The sequence below is a fragment of the Danio rerio genome, chromosome 20 (genome assembly GCF_049306965.1).
Source record: "Danio rerio strain Tuebingen ecotype United States chromosome 20, GRCz12tu, whole genome shotgun sequence".
In the NCBI taxonomy this organism is placed as follows: Eukaryota; Metazoa; Chordata; class Actinopteri; order Cypriniformes; family Danionidae; genus Danio; species Danio rerio.
This window is the reverse complement of record NC_133195.1, coordinates 41899683-41924419: the sequence shown is the minus strand read 5'-3', so window position 1 is coordinate 41924419 and position 24737 is coordinate 41899683. Positions and strand designations below refer to the sequence as shown.

At 34.7% G+C, this 24737-nt stretch overlaps 1 protein-coding gene across 8 annotated transcripts in view; it reads right to left on the bottom strand.

Moving 5' to 3' along the window:
* The window catches only part of si:ch211-243j20.2, a 50090-nt gene extending 26423 nt beyond the window's left edge, over nucleotides 1–23667 (bottom strand). For all 8 annotated transcript variants that reach the window (XR_012396007.1, XR_012396005.1, XR_012396004.1 and 5 more), the window contains exons 1-5: nucleotides 23563–23667; nucleotides 18363–18559; nucleotides 13853–13959; nucleotides 10820–10990; nucleotides 4761–4832 (exon numbers count right to left, since the gene is read on the bottom strand). Coding sequence is in view for 3 of the 8 variants with exons in the window: in XM_002665748.4 (XP_002665794.1) it covers nucleotides 4761–4832; nucleotides 10820–10990; nucleotides 13853–13959; nucleotides 18363–18559; nucleotides 23563–23651 (636 nt within the window). In the remaining 5 variants the exon portion in view is untranslated. The remainder of the gene's footprint in view (nucleotides 1–4760; nucleotides 4833–10819; nucleotides 10991–13852; nucleotides 13960–18362; nucleotides 18560–23562) is intronic.
* Between the last annotated feature and the right edge of the window lie 1070 nt (nucleotides 23668–24737).

Sequence of the window (24737 nt, the reverse complement as noted above, 5' to 3'; positions counted from 1 at the left end):
ATAAAACTGACTGATTTAAGACCTTTATTTACAAAACTGACATTTGTGTACATTAGGCATGTCCAAACTCAGTCCTGGAGGGCCGGTGTCCAGCAAAGTTTAGTTCCAACCCCAATCAGACACAACCGGGCTAGATAGTTTTTACTAGACTTTCTAGAAACCAACTTGCATCAACACACCTGCAAGAATAAGCTAAACTCTGCAGGACACCGGCCCTCCAGGACCAAGTTGTTCATGACCCCTGGTGTACATGATATGTTTTTTTTTTTTTTTTTTGTGGAGCAAAATATATGAATGCAAAAATTTAGAGTAGTTTAACAATTTAATGACTTTTTATTGGGTTGTCTTTCAGTCATCTATTGGGTATTTCGTCATTAAATGCAACTGCACATTACTTTACGTATAGACCATTATAATGTGGCTATGTCACTGGCCCATGAACATTTCCTGCTTGTCAAACTATTTTATATCTGTAACAAGAGATGACTCAATCATAACTTGATGTTATAACAGCTATCATAACATTACTTATCAATATGTGGCAGCTATAGATATTTTTAAATGTAAAACAGGGAATACGTCAGGACCATTGTTATTGTTTACATCCTTTAAAAAGATGGACTAGCTTTTTATTTTTTTTAGTTTGTAAAGTAATATTTTTTGTCTTCTAGTAGATATACAAGATTTTCTTTGACAAATAAGTGGATGGAGTTGTATTTGCATCGTAAACTATAAATAAAAATAATATTTTTAATTTTAATATATTAACATTTTAGTTAAAATATACTCACATTTTTTTTTAAATTTTTTTTTTTTACAAAATTCTCAGCACAAGGCCGCAGAAATAGCAAAAAATCTCTGCAGATTCTGTCAGGCCCTACTTATGACCTATTAACTATGTTCTACCCTAAGAACGTGGAGCAACTGAAGAAAGAACAAATTTAGTTACAAACTAGCTAGTAGTTAACATCACCAATAGACCCTTCGCTAAGCCCCGCCCTCCTTAGTTACTGTTGCTATGCCTGTCAAGCTTTCGTGCCTGGCACGGCTTTTTCAATGTGTGTGCAGCAGTTTCAGAAATTGCCAGGGATATAATGTCATTTTTGGAGAACAGGTGAGATATCAGAGAAAGCCAGACAAAAAAAGACTGCAGTATACATTACAGGAGTATATTCACCACATAATAGGCAACCGATTAGAGAATAAATCAATCAAAATTGAAGCTAGCTTAGCCTAGCCGCCTTATACGCTAACCATTCAAAAGCTTAGCTCATGCTCACCAGGAGAGCTGACATTTAAAAATAATCTAATAATAATAAATGAAACCGTGATTTCTCTATTTTTAGCCAAAAAGCCTTATAGGTTAATGCTGAGCAATGAAATATAGCCTTACTAACCGGCAAGGAAACACGCATAACAGTGCTTTTACATAGTTCATTCATAGAAAGAACAGCCAGAAAGGGTGAAACTGGTGGATTTGTGCTGAATATTAGCATCATTGACCCATAACAACGTACAGTAAGTTACCTATTACTGTCAGTATGTTTGAGTGCTCTTTATAAATGACTGAAAACAGCTGCGGGTAAAGTATAGTGATCGCAGCTGCTCAGTTTGTGATCATATCTCGGTTTTGTTCTGTTGATTTGTAATGTCAAATATTCGTAGCTTGAAACAGATGGAAATATGAAGTTCAGTAAAGTTAGCAACAGATTCGCAGATTAGTTTTTTCTGGATCAATAACTCATGTCATTATGATCTATTCGCTGCTAGTATGACTACTTTACTAATCTTATGGCGAAGGCTTAAATGGAGCATTACTCATAATATCGAGCGAAAAAAAGGAATAAGACAGCTGTGAAACAGAACCAGCTTTGTGTTTTTGTAGGAAACACAGTTTAGATTCGTTTAGGGTAAGATTTGTGTGAGTTATTGCTGCCGGTCTATCACTGAAAGTGTCAGGAATATCAAAACAAAACCAACTTAGCTCTGCTTCTTTAGCGCCCCTCACACACCTTGATCCACACTGGCATTTCTCCTCTTGGGTTTAAGGTTTTGAAAAAATTCCACCATCTCGTCCAAACTTTAAGGAGACCGGGTATCAGATTTGCATAATCCATGGGCACTCGCTCGAAAGCTTGACAGAGCCCCTGTGCATAGCTACAGTTGCTAAGCCACGATTGGTGGATGGCGGTTTTTGGGCGTGGCTTAGCGAAGGGTCAATTATATATAGTCTCGTTTTTCGAAAGTATGTTGTTGTATTTTGCATTGTCTGGAACCAGCACCTATGCTTTTTACTCATCAGAGCACACATGCTACAGATAATGGGACAATAAAAGTGATTTGATTAGTTAATAAGCCTCTAGTGTGGAGTTTATGCTCCAGTTTAAGCAATAACTTACAAAAAGCTGATGCAAACCTTCCCAGATAACCGTCTAATGAGAAAAAAACAACAACAATGCATGAAGTGCCCAGCTGGAAACAGCCCTATAGAGCAGGCTACTTTTTGCTACAACTTGCACCTTTAGATTTAAACAATCAAGACAACCTCATTCTTGATCATGAATGAACAAAGGTCAAGTGTAGCTTAGTGCTAGCTTATGTTTCCAGAATGAATATATCTCACAAATAAAAGAATGAGGGTATGAAGGAGAATGATCAAGGCATTCAAAGAAAAAAAAGTAAACTAAAATCCAGAACCTATCATTAACCGAGAAAGGAAAATGCAAAAGCTTCTCCCCTTTGTTGAGTTGCATTCCTTTTGCACCACATGTGCTGCTCATAAATCACATCAGGATGAACTGCTTTGCCAAAGCATAGACAATAACTCCTATTATAATTTGTATAGATTTCCGGACACCTCGTGCTAGAGTGAATCGAAACCCGGCAATGGGAAACGTCAACGCTGGTGCAGATAAACACAACCTATTCACTTCCTGTAGCCAGCCCTCACCTTCACCATTAGAGACAGAGACAAATCAGTCATCTTCATTGAGTGGAGAAAAAACAAGAGCATGCGGGACCAAAAGAACACAAGGAGAGGAAAAATGGACAACTGACAACACAGAATACGTGTAGTCTCAATGGTACTAGGATTTAGAAATAAGACTTCTAGTTGTTCCCCCAAAATCAGTGTTTCTCAACCACGTTCCTGGAGGACCACCAACACTGCATGCTTTGGATGTCTCCTTTATCGGTCACACCCATTACAGGGCTTTCAGTCTCTATTACTGAGCTGATGGACTAAATCAGGTGTGTTTGGTTAAGGAGACATGAAGAATATGCAGAGCAGGTGGTCCTCCAGGAAAATGGTTGAGAAACACTGCCCTAAATGATAGTATAGCATCTAGAATTTGTTATATTTAACTGTCAACCAGTTTAGTAAAGTTTTTTTATTTTTTTATTATTATATATGGTCCAATAAGCAACTTATGGCTAGCCATTTCATGGCAAGATTAAGATAAATAAAAATATTAAATTAATGAAAGGGAAATAATATAATCCAATAATAATTTAGAATTCATTAAGAGATTGTACAAAAATTAATAAAAGTAAAACATTAGATATGATTTTCATTGTGATATTTGATAAATAACTTTAAATTATTCCTTGGCACACATTTGTCACATTCTATGGTTTGGCAGAGAGGGAATCTTCTCTCCTCAATCTCATCAGGATGTGGGAATGACATCCATTTCTCAAATACATTAGACTGTGAAATTGCCAGGCTCATTTCACCCTAAATTAAAAAGAACGAACTATTTGGATGATGTTAATAAGACCTACTTTTAAGACGAATACATTATTTTCAAGACAAAAATACTATAATAACCAAATATTTGTACAGCAATGAAAAAGTTGCAACTAAAAAATAGTTTTTTTATCTAAATATTAATTTCTCAACTCTCCTGAAGTAATACATGTTTTAAAAAGTTTATTTACACAGTAGTTTGTTATTTTAAATTTGGAAGAAAAGTCATCAATAGTTTAGACAAAACTAAATCTAGAATAGGAAAAAGGTTTTAGGACAAATAAAAAAAATAATTAAACAAATAATAAGAAATAATTAATTAAAATAAATAAATAAATAAAAATAAATAATAAACAAATAATAATAATAAATAATAATCCTATATTATTCATAAAACACATACACACACACACACACATATATGTGTATATATATATATATATATATATATATATATATGTGTGTGTGTGTGTGTGTGTGTGTGTGTGTGTGTGTGCGCGTATGTTTTGTTAATAATATATTATTATTTATTTATTAGTTATTATTATTATTTATTATATATATTTTATTATTATTATTATCATTATTATTTGTTTATTTTTATATGTTTTTTATTTATCCTAAATAAAATAAAAAACATATAGCGTTTAAGCATATATATCTATATATAGTATATCTTTTTTTTTCATAGCTGTATACATCTTTATCACTTATATACAGTGGGAATACACAACATACTGTAATACTCCTCTCTCTCCTCTTCCTATCATTATACAACCATCTCTCTTTTCACTTGACCTTATCTTTTATTACACTTACATTTCTCCCTTTCAGCTTTATGACTCCCATGACGCTCTTCTATATTTCAGGCTTTGAAGCTTTCCATTATTCTTCCCATTTCTATCTTTTTCTGAAAGCCTTTTTTGATAGCACAAACTACAGTTCAAGATTATATCGGAAAGCTTCATATTATATCCAGTGTGTAGCACGTTTACTGTAACATGAGGCTTACCTTTAAAAGCTCCTTGTTGGCAAAAGCCAAGATTCCCTCAAAGATCACAACATTGGCACCATAGACGGTTTTCTGTACAGGGGAAGATTAAAAGAATATTACAAAAACAAGGAATAACATAAACATAACAATGAAACTTAAGTTGATGTTCAATAAATTATGCTATTAATCCAGAACATCCTAATTAATTGCCTCCACCCCCCCCCCCCAAATAAATAAAAATGAATAAAAAAAATACATAAAAAACAAACAAACAAATAAAAAACAAAAAAAAATAAACAAATACAAAAAACACAAAGGAATAAAAAAAGAAAAAAATGAATAAATGAATTAAAAAACAAACAAATGAATAAAAATCAAACAAATTAAAAAAACAAATAAAAATCAAACAAAAGAATAAAAACCAAACTAATAAAAAATAAACAAACAAATAAAAAACAATAAAAAAATAAACAAATACAAAAAACACAAAGGAATAAAAATGAATAAATGAATTAAAAAACAAACAAATGAATAAAAACAAACAAATGAATGAATAAAAAAAAGAACAAAAAACCCAAACAAATGAATAAAAACCAAACGAATGAATAAAAAAAAACAAATGAATAAAAAAAAGAACAAAAACCTAGACAAATGAATAAAAACCAAACAAACTAAAAAAACAAATAAAAACCAAACAAAAGAATAAAAACCAAACTAATAAAAAATAAACAAACAAATAAAAAAAACAAACAAAAAAAGCAAACGAATAAAAAAAACAAGCAAATGAATTAAAAAAACAAAAACATACATGCATCCATACATTTATTTTACAACAATTACACAATATTTTGCTCAGAATGTTTAGACCAGATGTTTAGAGGTTTAGACCTGTAAAAAATAAATAAATGACACTATAACCACAACCCGGTGGCTGCAATTTCTGAGACAATTCACAATTCATATATAATTTAACATAGAAATTAATCTTCTTTGGCTTTAAAGCCAATTCCACTATAAATGAATAAAACAACATTGTATTGTGTGTAATAAATGCGACACTAAATTTGATCTCGTTTGTTTAAAGCAACAGTTGTATAAATTCATTATCTCATTTGCACTCACAATGATTATAATTAGATTATAATTACCTTGTATAATGTCATAAATCATACAATCAGCTTCTAATCCAATTCATAAATGCAGTGAATCTCAAGTTGCATTAGTTTTTTTTCCCAAAATGAAATGACACAATAATAGCACATTAAATATTGCACACCCCTAGAATCAATTATAATTAGAAGACAGACTGTAAACCCTACCTGATCAAACTGCCTAAAAACAAGCAAACTAAAGTAACCCCCCAACCCCAATAAGCTTTAAACCGCTTGTCCAGTACTACAACCATTTCCCACTGAGACTATGATGTTAATAAACTGAGGCAGTGTATAAGTGTGCAGTGATGCATTTCCTCTGTGCTCCCCCGCTTCAGATTGAGGGGAAATCTGATGGTGTCATGATCCCATTAAAACAGATGCACCACACCATGAGGGTTCCTGTCAACGGTCGCTCAGTTTGTATTGATCAGCACATGTGGCCTGGAGATCTCCATTTCTTGCTAATTAACATTACAACCAATTTCAAAACTGAAAATTTAACACTTATGCAGGCACCTTTAGTTTAAGGAACATAATATAAGCCTTGCAACCGCGAGTCCCAAAATATTCAGACACACGCATCTGAGATAGTTGCAAATTTTTGGTTTAACTTCAACTGCTTAATTTTTATATTCTGAAGCTGCCTAATGAATATTTATTTATTTGTTTGTTTGTTTGTTTGTTAATTGCCATATCAGCAGCATTTGCTAGATTAATGGTAAACTCTATACTAAATATAGACATATTGGTTTCTTAAACATTTAGTATACAATGAATATACAAATAACAACTCTAAAAAGAGTCACATACAATCTTTTAGTTTCATTTATTCATTTTCTTATAGCTTAGCCTCTTTATTCATCAGGGTTCACGATAGCAGAATGAACTGCCAACTTATCCAGCATATGGTTTACATAGCAGATGCCCTTCCAGCTGCAACCCATTACTGGGAAACACCTATACACACTCTCATTCACACACATACACTACAGACAATTTAGTTTATACAATTGACCTATACCACGTCTTTGGACTGCTTTGGAAACCCACAAACACAGGGAGAGCATGCAAACTCCACAGAAGTGCCAACTGGTTAAGCTGGGACTGGAACCAGCGACTTTCTTGCTGTGAGATGACAGTGCTAACCACTGAGCCCACTGAGTTTGATTAATGATAAATACTCTAAAATTCCTCTAGAAAGACACCTTCTTAAACATTTCCCAAATAAAAGCATTCTCTATTATGGCCCGTTTCCACTGAGGGGTACGGTACGCTTTTTTGTCTATATTTGAAGTAAAGACAACAAGCTGATGATAAGAACACGCTTGTGACTATTGAATCGCTTGGCATCTGATCCTTTCAGAAACTAACAAACGCGAGAGTGAAGCATGAAAAGAAAAGGAGAAGCCAGAAAAAACAAAGGAGCAAATGATCCTTTCAGCAACCTAAAACATAAACAAACTGCCATGTTTAACTGTTATCATCACCTTTTGGACTATTATGAACTCGGAATGACGGAGTTATTCTCTAAAAGAGGTTATATGTGCTGGTGAAGATTAAAGACACAGATGAGAGGTTTGCACTGACTGTGGGCTACATATTGCTAGTTGCTTTTGAACCCAAATAACTAGGACTAAATGTATGCTGTGTGTTGTTTTTCTGTCATTTGTAGCATATCTGAGACTGTAAGGGTCTGTTTGTGTTTAAATATGTTACATTTATTTATTTATTTTATATAAAAATTGCAGACATTACAAAAGGCTATTTCACCCTATCGTTGATCTGCATTTATAATCAAATCATGTTCGTAGAAAGGTTGGTAATGAACATTTATACACAAGTATTTATGCTTGTAAAGTCTCTGTTTTATGAGAAGTGCTTCTCATTTGATATGTGAACGACCCATTCGGCTTTACTTTGACATTTCCTCGAGTGAGAATTATGTAGACTGAAACTTTCTTTCATACACCACGCCCTTCGGTACTCTTTTGGCAGTGAAAACGCAAGCCTGATAAAGGTGGCCCGTACCATACCACTCAGTGGAAACAAGCCATCAGTTAAACAAACACATTCTATTAAAATGTCTTACCATCAAAATAATGTTACACAGCCTAACGAATAAACAGATCAGTTAAAAATATCAGTGATATAAGTGAAATCTGTAGTCTGTAACTAAGTTTTTTTAAAGCCTTGTTTGTTTTGGTTGCGTGTTAAAATAGAAGTATACAAGTTCAATATAAAGATAAACTATTCAAATTAACATCATATATGAATCTAAATATAACAGGAAAAAGAGTTCTAATGTTTTTTATGCAGTAATAATGTTATCTTCTAAAAGTATTAAAGTATTACTCACTCACAGTTACTCACTCATCTTTATTTATTTAGAACTTCAAATGAATGTAGAAATATAAAATTATTAATGAAATATAAAAACTTTAAAAAACCAGCACAAAATATTGCTGAATTGCATATAAAAACGGGCAACTTTCTCTCCATACTGCTATTCTTGTTTCTGCCTTCAGTGTAACATTGCACTTTAAATGATGGTGTGTTGATGTATTGCACTCATCCAAATGATTATGATGAAAAATATTTGCAATACCACAAAATAAACGATAGAGCATAATATGAAACAATATTATTTTATTAATACGATGTACACACATGGACAAAATTGATGGTACCCTTTAGGGATGCGACAAGATCTCGCATGATGAAATCTCGTGAGATTAAATAGTGACAAGATTTCTCGTCGAGGTGAAAAGTTGTTTCGTGACTTGTGATGTAAATTCACCTTCACGCTCCATCATAACAAGGGTTGAATTAGAACTGCAAAACAACTGTTTTGCACACTCCTGGCAACCCAGGCTGGTCAAATATTTTGAATTTGGGTTCAACATGAGCATAAAAAAAAATAAAAAAAAAAACTGGCCAGTAAATTGTCTGTATATTGTCATAACATGCAGGGTTCTTCCCTCTTCTGGTCACATGGCTGGTATCACTGGCTACGCGAATTAGAGATGCGCGGTTGGCGGTTATAGCCGCGGACTCCGCGGATAAACCGTGGATCGGGCGGATGACGTTACGAAAAAATAATATTTTAATTAAATTCGGGCGGGTGGCGGGCGGTTGTACTGTTTTTATAGGCATAGCTGGCGCACCAACGAAAAAGCCTAGGACTGACTTCACAGAATGGGAGGAGGAATCGGATACACTAATTCTAGATGAAGTACAGAAGTATTCCTCTACAAACTTCCGTATAGACGGATCAGCAGAGGAAAATCTACTTCCTTTTGGGAGAAATAAGGCCAGTCATTCCCAAGACTACAGCACCTTTCCAAGAGAATTCTATGCATTTCAGGAACAAGTGCTGCGAGCGAGCGCTCCTTCAGTGCAGCAGGGCGCAGTGGCTATGCAGGCGCTCCCGTCTGAATCCTGACACTGTAGATGCTATTTTATTCCTGCATTGTGCCAAGAAAAAAAATCAAACTAGACCTAAGGTCAGGCATATTAAACCAATTAGCCTATGTTATTTAGGCTACACATATGTTCAATATAAACTTTTGAGTTCGGTCAGCTGATAATTTTACGTTCATATTGGTTTAGCCTATTTTATTTTAGACATGTTGGCCTCGCTTTTACGTTCCGAGGCTAAGGTTATTTTGCCAGAATTTCTTTGTCGCAACTGGCGTAGTTTTCCGTTATGCTTCAAGTTTGAGGGGAATGGGGATAATCCTAAATCCATGGGTTATTGGGGCACTTGTCATACATGCACTTAGCCTGGTCAGACTTTATGTTCGCTCAAAGAGGGATGGCATATCTATTTTTCTAATTTAATTTCTAATTGTGGGGGTGACTGAGCCTACAAGGCTTAGGCACGATATGACGTTTTAGCCTATGCCTACATTAAGATATTTATGTTAATATTTTTTTACTGCCTGTTGTTTCTTTTGGCATATAAAATAGGTATTGTCTGATAGAGATATAAATAAAGGTTCATCTTGTCGCAGAACTGGTGTTGTTTCTGATTTCTACAAGCTCAATAACATCCACAGCAAAAATTAAAAAATAAATAAATAAAATAGTCGAAAAACTGTGCCCATTAATTAGATGTGGAAGGCAATCAGGTACGTTTTTGGGGTTGCTATGGACAACTACAAATGTAAACATTATTAGGCTATAATGTAAATGACTTATTATTCTATCTATTTACTAAAAAATAAAGTGAAATAGGCATTTAGTAGTAGACTAAATAGCAGCATGTTGAAATGATGTGTCAATGCGTTTTCTATTAGGCTACAATAAAAAAAGTTGTATAGTACAATGCGTTTAATTTAGGCTATTTATTTACTTTTGTCCATGTGCGACGATTGGAGACGGAGTTCACTGCTGATATTCTGAGAGCTCGGGTGCTTCTCATTTCTTATTTGTGCATCCTCGTTTCCTTTCCTTGCTTTCTTTCCTCGTGTTTCCACCCCAACGGGATACGAGGGAAGGACGCAAGGAAAAGACTCAAGGACCGAGGAATCGAATCAAGTGAAAAGACACGTCCTCGTATCTTTAGCGTCACTTCAAAGCGTCGTCAATTAATGACTTGCACGTTTGGATTAACTGCATGTCTACATTAAAGTCATTCTCTATTCTATAATGATCAATAAAGAAACATTCATTTAATAATAAAAAGGAATAAGCCATTCAAATAAAGAGCCCAATCAGCAGATGGCGGGCGGGTGCGGTTTTAAAAATTGGTCAAAAATGTTACTGCGGATGGATGGCGGACGGATGATGAATTTTGTCATGCGGTTGCGGATGAAATAATAGCCCATCCGCGCATCTCTAACGCGAATGCCAGTGTCATGTGGACAAATAATATTAAACTCTTGTGGATTGACGATGTGGAAGAGGTCATAGATTACTTACCCACTCTTTGCGACGGCTATGCGTAGTGAAGTCGTAAACAGGCACTTTAATGCTTTTGCCCTTTTTCAGTTTTCTCAACACAGTCACCAGCAGCTCAAAATCAAAGGCATCAGGATGATCGAAGTTGTACTCATTTTTGGCAGCCAGCTCTTGAGCATCTTTGCTTAAAACCTGCAAGAAAAGAAAGTTAAATGGATAAATACCCCATCACAGAAGATTACTAGTTGAAGGTGGGCACCCGATCCCGCCAGGTCATATCCCGCTCCTGCTGTATATTGAGCTTTTGTTCACCTGCTGCCCGACCCGACCGTTCCTGCTAAATTTAGATCTGGTTTCCAAAATCTTAGATTAATATTGGGTACTATCAAAAGAGAAAGATAAACAGATAAAAATGTTGTGCAAGGATTGTAGGCTGTCAGTGTTGTTTGCCCCTTTGTGATAAAACACGAGTGCCGCGTGATGTGTGGTGAGGATTTAGCTGGTGAAGCGCTGACTCTTTCAAAGTCAGATTTACAAACATATCCACTCAATATATTTGCCAATCTACCAACTGTTTCATATCTCATATCAGCATTATTTCTCTACACATGGCAGGTACATAATGGGCCAAGAAAGAATGTAAAATGAACAGTTATTAAATATGCCTCCCAAAAAACACCCAGCTGGATGCTACAAAGTCCAGCCAGTCTATAACAAGCAACACACAGCACCACGGTGGATTGTATTATTTGATCATTTTATTCATTTTCTTTTCAGCTTAAGCCTAGTTTATACTTGTGTGTCAATTGATCGGAGTGACACACGGCGCATGCAATGCGCGTAGCTGTGCATTTATACTTCTGCGTGCCGTTTCTGTTGCTCTGCAATAACACTTGCAAAACGCTAGCTGGCAGTAAGTGTTTGTTCTTTTGTGTTGAGTTTCTTCACTGGTGTTTTGTTTTTTTCTGATCGCTTCCTTAATGTACAAGTGGCTCAAACTCGCTCATTTTGAGGCTGGAATCAGCAGACATGCAACAACTTTAATCATAAGGTAAACACAAAACTGTCTCCATCCAGAGCTCCTTCACGGGACTCCACACGTTAACACTCGCTGCATCAGGTTCACGCGGCTCCCACCTCCACCCACACTCGTCAGAGCTACCAAGCCGACTAATCACAGAGCTTGCGCTATGCATCGTTGTGAGGTGTAGTTACATTTTTTGAAAGGTGCGCATCAACGTCGCTGATGGCCACGGATATGCATCCACGCGTAGGCTGCACCGTAGCATACACATGCGCTTGTCGCAGAAGTGTTAATGAGCCTTTAGTCCCTTTATTAATCTGGGGTCGCCACAGCAGATTGAATGGCCAACTTATCTAGCATATGTTTTATGCAGCGAATAACCAGCCTAGACCAATCTCTGGAAAACATCCATACACTCATTCACACTCATAAACTACGGACAATTTAGCTTACCCAATTCACCTGTAACCCATGTCTTTGGACTTGTGGGGGAAACCGGAGCAGCCGGAAGAACCCATGCAAACTCCACACAGAAATCCAGTTATTTTATAATTTATTTTAATGATTATAAAGATTTTTTTAACAATTCCAAGACTTTTTTTAAAATCAAACTTTAATGCATCACTAGCTTTTGTTCATATCTCAGTTTTATCTATAAAAGTTTATATTTTTATTATGACAGAAATAATAACAAAAAAGTACACTTACTAAAAAATACAGACATTTTTGTTTTAGATTTAGCCCACTCCACAATTGACAGTTACAGTTACAGTTGACACAATTACTGTCTGGCTAGTTTCTGTCCTCTACTTTTGCTAAAAAGGCAATAATGGTCCAACATTCCGGACCATTATCAACAATAAAGCCTAAAAACAGGGCATCAGTATATTGTAAACCAATAGGTTCAAATATTGCTTCCAGTTATCAAAGGAAAAATTTGTTCTTTAATTATAGTTTTGTAACTATTAAATTCATAATTGTAAAGTATAGTTACATCAGGACTATAAATGGCAAAAAAATAAATAAATAAAAACTTTGATTGTGCATTAAAACCACACGAATCTCCACTTTTGCCAAGGCCTCTCTTTTTGGTTTTAACAAATTTATCCCTCAAGTTTTTCTAAACATTTTAACAAAAATTGCCCTCCTTTCCCACTGCGGTTGTAATTTCTAGCCAAGAATTATTGGCCATCTGATTATCCCTATGATCACACATGGTTATATCTGTAGAGGCGTAGCTGTTTCAGGCAAAATTTTTCAAAGTGTTTTATATTCAACTCAAATCAAACGCGGCGCAGTGCAAACTGTTGTCTCGAGTCTCAAAAAAAAAAAAAAAGCTCCACCAGCCAAAATCATGTCGCGGGAACCCAAAGCGAACCTCGACAAACTCCACAATGACATTAGTCACCGCACACACTGAAGCCTGGTGTATACTCGACGTGTTCGCTTGAGCCACTGACATACATTTTACTAAATCACCAAGTACAACAGTTTCAGCTAAAATGCTCAGCTGAAAAAAAAAAAGAAAAAAAAAAGGAGCAAAACTATTTTAAATCTTGGATGTCCTGAAGCAAGTAAATTAAGACATTTTCATTTTGGGGTGAACTACCTATCTATTTTAATAAAAGATAGCATTTTTCAAAAATAGCATTGATGATAAACAAAAACAAACTAACTAACAGAAAACCATGTAGACGTCTGACCACTGGGAGAGACAAACTGATTGACTGAACCGCTTAATTAGATCACTAATAGGCTGAAAGATATGCCATTAAAATCAAACAAAGATTTATGAGTAGACCATATAGAGTTTCAGCACATCCAGCAGGGGCAACAGCAAATGACGCTGATGCTTCAGTGGCTTTAGCACATGAGGAATTTACATTTGGAGCACTTTAATGGCACAGTGGCTTGCGAATGCATCTAGGAGCATTAGCAGCACTGATGAAACAGGCCAGGGGATCTGGAGTGAAATTTCTCAGGAATTCTAAAGCATGTGGTCTCATTTCAACTTAAGTTATCACAAATACCTTATAGAAAGAGTCCATAGAAAGCAGAACAACCCAGGGAACATCAAGAGCCTCAATGATCTTATTGGCCACGGTGGTTTTCCCAGAGGCACTTCCTCCACACAGGCCTGCAGAACACATCCAGAAGATCATCACACAACAATATTGAACTTCGCTTTTTGATCATTTCATAATTCAATGTACATAGAGAACATTTTAAAAACTAGAAAACAAGGTTTTAGAGTCTAATTTGTTGTCGTATGATATGTGATCATAATATAATTAATATAATAAATGAGCAGAATTTGTTCAACAAGTGGAAATTTATATTTGGCTTTACCACACAACCACATCACAGAAAACAGGCAACACAAACATATTTAATGTTATCACAAATATCACATTGAAAACTCAATTAACCCTAATATTACTTAAAACCCAGTATTTAAAATTGTAATGGCGGTCGGCATAAAGGACATTTCATACACATTTTTTTACTTGAGGTTGCAAATGTCTTTTTGATGACAAGAGCTGAAATGTTATATTTATGGGATGAGATCAATAATGTCATGAGCTTTATGTTTAATTCTCATTAAATACATTTCATTTAGTTGTCTTTGTGCTTTACCTGCAATTGCACTGGTAATTTTTACTAGTCGACAGCTTTTGCTTTTCCTTAATTGGCAACAGAATGTCTCGACTCACACCAAATTGTTGTAACCTCCTATATATATATATATATATATATATATATATATATATATATATATATATATATATATATATATATATATATATATATATATATATATATATATATATATATATATATATATATATATATATATATATATATATATCCATCCTTTTACTATACATTCATTCATACATTCACTTTCTTTTTGGCTTAGTCCCTTTAATAATCAGGGGTCGCCACAGTGGAATGAACCGCCAACTTATCTATCATATGTTTTACGCAGCGTATGCCCTTCCAGCTTCAACCATACACTACGGACAATTTAGCCTACCCAATTCACCTGTACTGCATGTCTTTGGACTGTGGGGGAAAACCAGAGCACCCAGAGGAAACCCACGCTAACACAGGGAGATAATGCAAACTCCACACAAAAATGCCAACTGACCCAGCTGAGGCTCGAACCAGAGACCTTCTTGCTGTGAGGCGACAGCACTACCTACTGCGCCACTTCGTCACCTTTACTATACATTACTGTAGTATTTTAAATGTGCAACACAACATTTCTGCTTTTGTTTTTGCTGTCTAGTTAAGTTTGTTTCTGTTTGTCACAGCAGACAGAACTGACTTGGACTGAAATTGCTTTGATTAAAAAAATAAAATAAAAAATTCGTAGATGTAGCTAAGCTACTTGTGCCATGTAGCTTTTAGCTTAGCTTGCTACATTTTCCAGAGGGCAGCTTTAAGTGTGGTTAAGCTACATTTTAAGTAGAGTTACTAAAAGCTTAGCTCACTAAATATTCCAAGTAGCTTGCACAACACTACATAAGTATTAGATCGGATTTGTCAGTCTGATCTATGATATATAACTTCAAACTCCATGGATGCGTTTTTAGAAACATCCAAAGATTTTGTTATTTAAAAAATGAAATATTTAATGCAGAAATTAGCAAATAAGTTATTATTATTATTATTATTATTACATATTTTGTGAATTAATAAATATCAATCAAGATTCAAAAATGTACAAGGTGTTTATTATGTTGGCCTTTATTTTATTATTATTATTTTATTATTTTAGAGTTCAATAGCAAAACATACTATTATATTTATATTAATACATTATATGATCCAAACTTTTATCGTTCACAACCAACTATTAATAAAAAGGTATTATTTTAATTCAAAAGCTGCAAAATCTCCCAAAATATACAAAATTATAAAGTCATCGGGCTAATATAAAGTTTAAACCTCAAATTATGTTTATAAATTTAACATTAATTACCAGGATCTATTTAACCTTAGAATTAATAAAGAAGTCCTAAAAATAAAACAGGAATTGCACAACTTGTGGCTTTCACAATACACAAAATTCAGTCATGCAAGACATTCTGCTGACAACAGCATTTTCAGATGCTAAAGTTTTAAGCATTCACATAACAAAAGGCCATAAAGCAATAAAAAAACTTCATGAAATGAGATACAGTACACCACCAGTGGGAATAACAAAAAGTATCTTGTTGTTTTATCAACTAAAGTTACTTAAAAGTGCTTCAGTCTTCTCCATCCTCTCCCTCGCCTGACCTTTGTTAAGGGAAGATCATTTCACTTGGGTGAATTTATTAGTTTCTCTCTGACCGAGCGAGCAGAAACGACAGCCACACCAGACTTTCTTTTTTTTTTCAGGAATAATTGACTGAAGCACATCCGAGTGTGAAATTGTAACCCATACGACAGGCTCTTTGTGAGTAATGGATTGCATACTAATGACCTCAGAGCTCAGTCCTGAGAGATCATGCTCACAGGCCAGATTCACACTCCGAATGTCTTCAGTGAAAGTTTCACAAAATAGTTTAATTTTGCTTTTACAGACTGACGTATATAGACTATCATTGTAAATTATGGTCTCGTTATATTATTAGTTTTTTTTTTTTTGTCAATTTTTCAGTAATTTGTTATTTAACATTACAACATGACTTACAAAAAATAAAATGAATCACAAGGGTCCATTTAACCATGAAAAATTTTTATTTTTTATTTTATTTTTTTAAGTAAAATAAAATTTGCAAAACTGTTTGTTCTGCATGCACAAACCTTACTATCACATTAGAATTTGAATAAAGATTTTGTTCGGAATGTTTTTCGAGAAATTTTAAGATGTGATATTAAAGGAGCATGCAGAACAAACATTTTTGCTTAATGATTATAATTTTTGCAAGCCTGTTAGATTAAGTGTATTTAAAGGAATAGTTCACTCAAAAATGAAATTTCTGCAATCCTTTAGGCTGCATTTACACTGCAAATCTTGATGGTCAATTCCAATTTTGGAATTGGCTGCATCTAATTTTTTTTTTTGCTTTTCTCCATTCCTGTATTTAATCTGTTTGCAGGGTTTAATTAGTTTCATTATTCTTTTTGAAAAGTTGTTTTACCATAGTTTGAACAGAACATTTCTTCTTTTAATCTAGGCCTTTTTTAAACCAGGAGGCCTCCCAATGTCATTTGCATGTTGTGATTTATGCACGTGATGTAAGCAACAGTTTTAGTTTAGCCTATATTGTTTACATCAGGGCTATTCTATTAGTTTGTCATGTGGGCCGGTTTATGAAAAGCATCCCAAACGAAGGGCCGGAGAAATATGACATCCTATACAGTTGATGACACATCTACATAACTGCAAGAGCCCATATGCTGTATTTTTGCTCCTTAAGACACCCACGTTGCAACAGAAATGTGGCTTAGAGAAGCCTTTACGATTAATTAACTGTAATAAATTAAAGCGCAGTTAATAGTGAAATCGGCTAATCGTTGCATCCCTATTGACGATATCAATGCATTGTACAAAAAGCCTTTTCTACAAACATATCTAAATGTTTTCGGCTGCCGCACCACTCACTTATGGCGACTCACACTCTGTGCAGCCTTCAACTGCAGCTTGTGCTGTATTGAACAGACGCACGTCACTTCATAACTATAGCGGCCACTTTTTGAGTGAACTAAATTTATTTTTGATGTCTTGGTCACACTGTTTGGAGGGACGAACAAATTGCCTCGGAGGCCAGGTTCGGTCCGCGGGCCGCTAATTGAATAGCCCTGGATTACGTGGTCGACTTTGCGCTCTCTCTCTCTCATTAACATACTTAAATACTTGTGCTACATGACAATATAAAAGTTTTTTTTTTGTCCTAGTTTATTAGATTTAAGGATCTGTTGACATCTGTTCTGAAATGAACGAGTCAGAGTTGGACATCATTCACTGTGGTTTTTAGATATCGGATAAATTTCCACATATGAAGACGGCCTGAATCTGATTTGAGTAAATCGGAATATATGTGTCCCAATTTCAACAAATTTGAAATTGGGTCACTTGAACCATGCAGTGTACAATGAACAACTCAACCTTACTAACTCTTTACTTCTTTATTTTATTTTCTTTCTTCTGTTGAACAGTAAAAAAGATATTTTAAAAAAACCGCTGATTGCTAGGACCTATTGACTTCCATAGTACACAAAAACAAAAAGAAAAAAACTTACTATGAAATTCTATAGGTCCAAGCAGGCAGCATTTCTCAAAATACCTTCTTTACTGTAATTCAAATAATACCTTTTAATGAATAGTTGTTTGTGACAGATAATAGTTTGGAATGGAAGTTTTAACAGGAGAAAGAAACGCATAAATGTTTGAAAGCACATGCGAAAGTATAAATTAGCTCATTTTCATTTTTGGGTGAACCATCCCTTTACATCTCATATTTAAATGATAAAAGCTAGACTAAAACAATTCAGGTGACTCAAACTTGCTGTTAAAATAATTTGAAATTGAATTAACCATCACACCTATGACAAAGGCTTCTTTAAAGGTTGTTCCAGTAACATTGTACCAGGGCGGACGTCCTGCAGTGTAGATGGTCCTCTTATTAGTCCTCAGAAGTGGAGGCTCCGTTTTGCTTTGGCTGGTGGTCCGTTTTCGAGGGGAAATTGAAGGGGTGAGGGGACATCGGTTTCTCAAAAGGCCATCAAGGGAATCCTCACCACTGCCACAAAATAAAGACAAATTTTTTAAAATTATATACACATAAAAAAACAGACATTCGTACAATAAGTTAACACATCATTTTTCTGTCATATGGATTCACTTAAAGGGTTTATGAACTGAAACATAAAAATTTTCTTGATTATTAGACGTATAAAAGGTCTATTATAAAAGATGTATTATAAACGCCCTGTAAGTTTCAAACCTCAAATCGAATTCATCTGAAACCGAAATTTAGCTTTAATTAAAGCTAATCTGCCAAAAACAATAGGTTGTGTATCTTTATTAAAGCAATAATTTGGCTAAACCCCGCCTCCACAGATGATGATCAACACCTGCTTCTAAATCATTATCTGTTTAGCCCCGCCTACTGATTTAAGGCACAGTCACATTGCACTTTTCGCCCCTTTTTAGCATATTCATCAAGAACTGGAACAGTTTAGACATATTATTCACGATCTAGTAGCCTAAAGACTGATGTTTCAACTCCCAGAATTTGTGTTTATTTGTGGATATTTATTTCCCTTTTATTACCCTCTCATTTTCCCCTTATTTCTCATGCGTTTGTTTTAATTCATAATCATAATTCATAATTTCATTCATAATCCCATTATTGTTTAAAAATGAACTATAAAGACTGTATTCAGTTTTATTTCTATTGTAAATCTTTTGTTATTGCAATAAATAAATGATCATGCCATGTGATCAGTCATTATGACTGCAGCAAGTTTGAGCCCCGAAGTGTCCCACTTGACAGCTCCGTTTTCAACTCCGCCCCGCCTGTGCTCGGTTAATCTCGTGGATTCCCAACTGCAGCTGTGCTTTGTCGAACGCACCTAATATTTTACTTTTATTTTTTGCTCTGTTGTATTTATATTTGCTTGTAATGTATTATTTTTTATGCAGATGCACTGCACAGAAAAAGACTTGATCATGCCAGTCCATCTAAATAAATAAAATCTTTCCAAATAGAGCAATTTAAATTATTTGTTGAAATTATATTTAAAAAATAAAATAAATAAAATAAAAATAAGAGAAAAAAAAAAAACTGAAGAAAAAAAATTGCAGCAAAACAAAATACCGCAATACATTAGATTTTTCCAATATCCTGCAGCCCTAATATGTACTATAACATGAATGGAACATTCTAAAAGTAACTCGTATAAACACTTTAATCGTATTATTGAGATTCAGATTAAGGTAAACAAAAAAAAAATATCACTGATGTCCATGTAAACCCAGTGAATCAATTATTAATCCAGATACAGAAGAAAAAAAAAAAGTGTCCAAGCACACTGCCATCAGATATGCCTTTAAAAATCATGCACATCTCCGTCTGACCTGAGCATAAGCTATAAGCACTGTGTCATGGAGAGCTTGAGGGAATCGGTTCTTTACAACACCCTCAGAAAGAGCTGCTCACATGATCAATTCTGTTGGTGTGGTAGAGGGAATTGACTTTCTTCATGTCCAGTCCAGGAAACCACACATCAGCTCAGGCAAACCTGGAGACTCATTTGAGTAAGGCTCTCATCACATGAACAGAGGCTGGACACTGACTGATGTTAATGGACTTTCAGTGTGAAGTACAGTTCATTACACAATGGTTGTGCTGAAAGGCTCAGGAGGATGTTTGCTTTGACTCAGACACTAGGATTAAAGGAAACCCTGCAGTCATTGGTGTGACAGGTGGTGTACGCATTTTTCGCTGATTCTTTGAACGTTTTGGAAGGAGTGTAAAGAATATGTCAGACTGCAATGGGTGTATAATGCAATACAATAAATACAAAATTACTAAATTCATCTCACTGTGCTGTAGTTTGGTTTAACAAACAAGAGTTTAGATGCCAAACCTAAGTGCCGTCTCAAAAAGGAGCATTATTCTCTGACCCCTTTATGTTATTTTACTTTGAAGACCATGAAAAGAAGTTATTCTTTGGCATGAAAGTAAAATGACTAAACATACTCACATGAGCCTGATAAAATTATCATTTAAGAAGAAAATTTCAGATGACATTTAGAGGTTTTTGCATCTGAACTCTTCATATGATCTTTATTGTATTCATTAAATAATTTCTTATTTTGATTAAAAAAAGGCATTAGAGTTCATCTCTCTTTCATAAACAGCAGATTCAAGGACCAAAGCACCACTAATATCAAATCAAGCACTTCTCTCTATTTTGGACTGCCTAAGTCTCAGATTGCTCACCTACAGTTACCAGTGACACAAAGAATCACATTTAAAATCCTTCTCTTTGTGTTTAAAGCCCTACATTGTCTGGGCCCTCAATATTTATCCCAACTGATTGTCATTTACACTCTATCCAGACACTTGCTTTCCGCAGATCAGTTTTTATTAAAAGTTCCAAAGGCCCACCTCAAAAGTAGGTAAGCCTTGCCTCTGGTCACTACCATCTGAATGTTGAAGCAGAAATCGACACTGATCAATCCAGGCAACATTTCTCCAATCTTCTATTGTCCAGTTTTGGTGAGCCCGTGCGAATTGTAGACACAGTTTCCTGTTCTTAGCTGACAGGAGTGGCACCCACAGTAGTTTTTTGCTGCTGTAGCTCATCTGCCTCAAGGTTGGTTGTGTTGTGCATTCAGAGATGCTCTTAAGCATACCTCGGTTGTAACAAGTGGTTATTCGAGTTACTGTTGCCTTTCTTTCTATTTCTATTCTCCTCTGACCTTATCTTATTTTGTGCCTGCTACACATAAGATAGATGCTTATCAATCCAAGTATGCAAATGCCTCAACCTGCTCCACAACCTGTGCCCACAACTTGAGTGATTCACATGAGGAATAATTGGTTTTATCTCATAATATCTGAAACAAAGATTAAGCCATTGTTTCAGCAACAACATTGTAATCCGTGTATCCGCAACAGTCATGATGCAGGATGTGCAAAGTCAAGCAGAGGCCATAATTGAGCAGGCAATTGAGATTAATTAATTTAATATATTTAAATTAGAATAATTAAATATATAACGTAAACATGGTTTAAAAAGCAGTTTTACCATAACCATGCCAGAAATGTCATGTTTTAGCATATATTCATGAGTGCTTTGAATATCGCACTGAAAAACAAATACTGTACGGCTAACAAAGTTTCTTAAACTGCTAATTCTATGGCCATGAAGGGGGTAAGATGTAGTCTTTCACTTATTAGTGGAAATTGCGACCCACACAAAGAAATATTCATAATACTGTTGAGCTAAAAATACAGAATTGTGCTACATGCTGGCACTCAAATGAGTGACTTACTGAGCTATACGATGCTTATTTAAATTACATGAAGCTGGGAACTATTTATTATTACATTTTATGGAAATGTCTTCATTATAACTAGTGAAAATAATACATTATGGACTATTTCAAATAGGCATGGGCCGGTATAAGTTTTGGATTGTATGATAACCTCGGATAAAAATACCACGGTTTCACAGTATTGCTCTAAAACGTTATTTTAAAATAATGAAATAAAAAACAACAACTTTCTTACCCTTTTGAGCACAATATATTTTACTTTAGGAAATATTTATAATAATTTGGAACAGAAAACATGTCAGGCTCAATAAATATAAAAATGCTATTAACCTCACAAGTACTGCATTCCCAATAAAACAAAAGAGGTTCAGTTTAATTCTTCATAACATACATCCAGTGACTAGTACTTTGGCAAAGTATAAGGAGTTTGATAGTTCATGCTCATTTTGTAAAACTGAAGACGAAACCTTGGTTCACATTTTTTCAGTGTAAAAACAAAAAGCTTTTGGAATAGCTTATATCTTCATATCGGTCATTACATTGCTTCTTCCAGCCCCTTTCAACTACAAGATAATATTTGTTACTATAAAGGTAAAACCGATATACCAGAGAACTACATTATTAACTTTATTTTGTATGAGAAATATTTTATTCACAAACAAAAATTTGCAGCCTTCTTTATCTCATTTTTTATTTAAATGTATGTTTTAATTAAATCTCTTAGATTGGTTAAAAATAAGAAGGTAGATTCTTGAATTATTATAAGGCATGAGATGGTATAATATTCTGACAGTATGATAACTTTGGATAAAAATATCCCAGCTTTACAGTATTGTGATTACTGCTCTAAAATATATTCTTTTTAAATGTGTAAAAAAACAAAAGCTTTTTTCACCTTTGAAAACAATAGATTTTATTTTAATTTTAAAGATTTAAAATATTTTGAAACAGTAAACATGCCAGGCTAAATAATTCAAACAAATCATTGACTAATGCTGTCTTCATTAATTTCAGAGATTTTTTAATTTAAAACGGCATGTTTTGATATTTTTTCTGCTGAAGATACTGTTATCCTAAAAAAAACTTAAAGAAAAAAGTCTTATAGCTACCTTAGGAACAGTATAACAGAAAACGTTGGCGGTTTTACATTATCGAACCATGCCTAAATATTATCATAATTATTTTTGGAAATATCACGGATACACAAGTCCTTTACTCTTGCTGCATTTGTGTAATGTATGTCAATTCAAAAATTCCCCTTTTTTAACTGTTTCATGAGTGTTTATAAATTTATTTAACCTGATCTGCATTTACCATTGTTACTATAATAACTGTCTTTTCTGTGTAAGTTGGAATTTTGTATGTTTGTTATTGAAGTCATTTACAAAATATCCGTTTCAATAAAGAAGCAAAAAAAAAAAAAAAACATTCAATACACACTTGCAGCAGCTGTCCCTCCTCATTACTCGTTTTCGGTTTTAAGCTCCAGATCTGCCACGCCAGCAGCTCCACACACACACAAACACACCGGTTGTGCTCTTTCTATTATCTCTGTATCTTAACTGTATCTTTAACAAAAGCTAACAATACACTACAAACACTGTCTGTTGACTGCTGAACTGTTGCTACTTAATCAACACACTGACCGTCCTTTATTTGCCAACTGGATGAACATATGAGGAACTGACCACAACGGAACATAAGCTGAGCTCGACAAGCATCTGATCTGCTCACCTGTCAGATCTGGACATCGACTGTTCATCCTCTTCCCCTTCTTCTTTCTGCTGCACCTGAACATCGTTTTGGCTCGTTGTCATCGCCATATTTGTGACTGGCGCTAACGCGCGAAAACGCATGTCCGGAAGTACGCTTGCGTCACGCTAGTGGTGGCACGTAGTAAAAACGCATATACGCTAGATAACGCATACGAACCCTGAGCATGCGTCAATACCGCCGCCACATTTGTACAGTGCTCGCAGGACAAATATCATTCAACAGCACTAGTGAAGACACCCAATGTGAAGATGCTGGACTTTAGCGCTGAGCAAGGGTATAGTAATGAGCAAATAAAGAAAACAAAGCATAAAGGCAGAACATTTCATTGATCACATTTAGTTTTTAACGTTTTTATATGTTACAAACTTTTGTCCAAAACAAGTAACGTTATTGATGATTATACAGTCCCTTAATGCATTCAACATAAGACAAAGCACCAACTTGCACTAAATGCTAGGCTTGTGCTAGTTTTGTGGAGTGAAATAAGCAAACAATTTAAATGAAATATGACAACAAGATGCTGTGTGGTGCCAGAAACTTGTATTATTGTCAGCTAAGTCATTCATAATGGAGGTTTCTTCACAAACAAATCGCTCCCTTCATTGGAATGATAAGTGAAAGCAGGAGAGGGAGGGTGTTTCAGGACACAGATTAGATCAAATTTAACAGGGAGGTAGGATAATACATTTCCATGAAAGAACTATCGATGTAGAAAAGTGATGCAAAATTCTCAATATCATAAATGAAATATATATATATATATATATATATATATATATATATATATATATATATATATATATATATATATATATATATTTGCATGCTGACCACAGGGAAAACTCCCAATCATAATATATATCTATATCTATGGCTCCGGATGGCCAGTCCTCCACTGCACCTTGGTCTCACATTATTTTTAAAGGAGTGCTACCCTGTAAAACGGCGGCTCTATTGACGCATTCCTTCCAATAGACATTAACAGGGTAGGCGACATCTAATTAATGTATACATTTATGGTAAAGACGCTTAAGGTTGTGCTTGGTTTTCATCATGGATATACACTAGATATTCCATACGTCGATAGCGCCGCCACATTTGTCTAGTGCTGCCAGGACAAATGTTGTTCAACT